This window comes from Aptenodytes forsteri, unplaced genomic scaffold (genome assembly GCF_000699145.1).
Source record: "Aptenodytes forsteri isolate BGI_AS27 unplaced genomic scaffold, ASM69914v1 Scaffold185, whole genome shotgun sequence".
Taxonomy (NCBI): Eukaryota; Metazoa; Chordata; class Aves; order Sphenisciformes; family Spheniscidae; genus Aptenodytes; species Aptenodytes forsteri.
Genome location: NW_008796214.1, coordinates 1,226,528 through 1,228,586, shown reverse-complemented (window position 1 = coordinate 1,228,586; position 2,059 = coordinate 1,226,528). Strand labels below are relative to the sequence as shown.

The following is a 2,059-nucleotide window of genomic DNA, read 5'->3' as shown; positions in this document are numbered from 1 at the left end:
TGAAAGTTGTGTGCTGCTGTGAAAGTTGTGATGCTTGGGTACCCTCACGCTGCCTTCTGCAGCATGGGCAGGGAGACAGCAGGAGCTGCGGAAGTCTCGGCCCGGCAAAAGCCTCCCTGCAGAGCAGGGGATGGTTGGGTGGATGGGGCGGCTGCGGGTGGGAGCTGCCAGCGGGCTTCGGCCGGCTGCCTGCGCTGGCCACGGCTCAAACCTACCCGCGTTTGCGGCGGAATAAGGCCTGGGTGGGCAAAGTAGGGTGGTTTGGTTGCTGTCAGCAACGGTGTCGGTGCAAACCACCCTGCCGTGCACGTGGGCAGAGCTTCGCTGACGGAGCTTGGGAAGGGGACGCCTCCGAAGGCCAGGTCCCCTCCGACGCGGCATGCAGAGCCCATCGGTGAGGGCAGGCTGAGGTAGGGACGGGGACCAGGGTGCAGGCGCCTGCAAGGGCTTCACTGGGACCAGCACAACCAGCCCTCGGCAGTCCCGGGTACTGGCGGAAAGAGGTCTGGTCCAGGAGGGTCCATGGGCTCTCTCCCTTCCCCTCCCCATGCAGGCACAAGAGCAAGAGAGATCCCAAGTGCTAGAGCTAAGGAGAAATCATGCCTCTTTCTTTCCTTTTTATCTTTTTCAGCTTTTTCTGGTCTGGTCTTTTCTTATATTTTTGTTGCTCGCTCATCACTACACTCTCTGACCTTTGTTTTCTGATTAAAGAACAAACATGTTCTCTGGGGCGTCTTTTGGCATCAAAATAAACGTGTGACACGTCCAGACACCCATTCCTACTGCTTTAGTGTATAAAAACATACCCAAGGTATAAAGCTCGACATATAAAGCATAATCCATGTACTTCATTTAGTAAATGGTGGTGGATAAGGATGTACACGCAGCACATCTACAGATGGGTATCTGCAGAGATAAGGGCAAGCCTTGCTGTTCGCATACGGAGCCGCGGCTGATGAGGTGCGTAGTGGTCCTGTGTCCCCGCAAGAGTGGATTTAACTCCTGACGGGAGACCTCGGGGAGCTCTGTCTCCTGCGCAGAGATTGAATTAGCTGGGCAACGGGGCTGGCCGCTGCAGCCGCAGGAAAGGGCCGAGGTATGGAGACTGGGAGGCTGCCGCCGGAGATAAGCGGTGCCCTCGCTTCCCAGCCGGGATGAGGACTGGGTGGGACCGGATCACTGTATGTCCCCAGGGAATGGGTCTCCCTAGCTTGGGAAGAGAAGGGAAACCAGCAGTTCCGCTGCTCGCTCCCTCCTGCTGCGTGCGAGCACGTCCAGCCGAGCCCCTCGGACCGTCACCAGCACGGCTCATTGGGGCTGGCTCTCTCCCAAAGGGACAAGGTGATTCGGCAGTTTGCACTCATTCCTGCAGCTTTGCATCTGCAAATATTTGGAGGAAAATATCCACAAATGCCTCAGATGTCATCTTTTTTTTTTTTTCTTTTTTTGGATTTTTTTTTTTTTTTTTTTTGGATATTCATGAAAAAAAGAAAAATTAAGAAGAACTTGGGGATGCTCGGGTGCCTTTAGGACCAGCCCTGAGGTCCTGGCCCATGGCTTTGCCTCCGTAGGACCGGAATTGCCCGCGGAGGCTCGCAGAAGCTACCAGACCCAGCGAGGAGCTGCCTGCTCGCCGGCCCACGTGCGTGCCACGTGCTGCCGGCCCGGCGGCTGCCGAAATCCCCCCGCCGCACACCTGGGGTGGGGGGGGCCGCCGCGTCTGCCCCGCTCCCAAAGAGGCGCTGCTAGCGGCAGATGGAAATAGCAGCAGCTCTGTTGATTTACAACCACAGCCCTGACTTTAATGGGCTGTTTTTGCTCCCCGACAGCTACGGATTTGGTCTTTATTTTAACAAGCCTCTCTTTTTCCCTGTGTGCGACCCATCGGCTCCTCGAACCAAGGGCACGCGGGGAGGCGAGGGTTCGCCCTGCGTGCTGGGGGTACACACGAGCTGCTCTCATCTCCCCTTTGAAAAAAACCAACCCCAATCCTATAAGCATAAAAGGCCTTTGTCTGCAGTGGTCCCTGCTCCCCTGGGAGAGGCAGCCGGCGACTGCG

General features: G+C 56.8%; 1 protein-coding gene across 1 annotated transcript in view; it reads left to right on the top strand.

Moving 5' to 3' along the window:
- FOXA2 (forkhead box A2) overlaps window positions 1-2,059 on the top strand; it is a 41,067-nt gene that overhangs the window by 27,465 nt on the left and 11,543 nt on the right. The window contains 1 exon segment of the mRNA XM_009288470.1: window positions 1,572-1,701. Within this exon segment, the coding sequence (XP_009286745.1) occupies window positions 1,572-1,701 (130 nt within the window).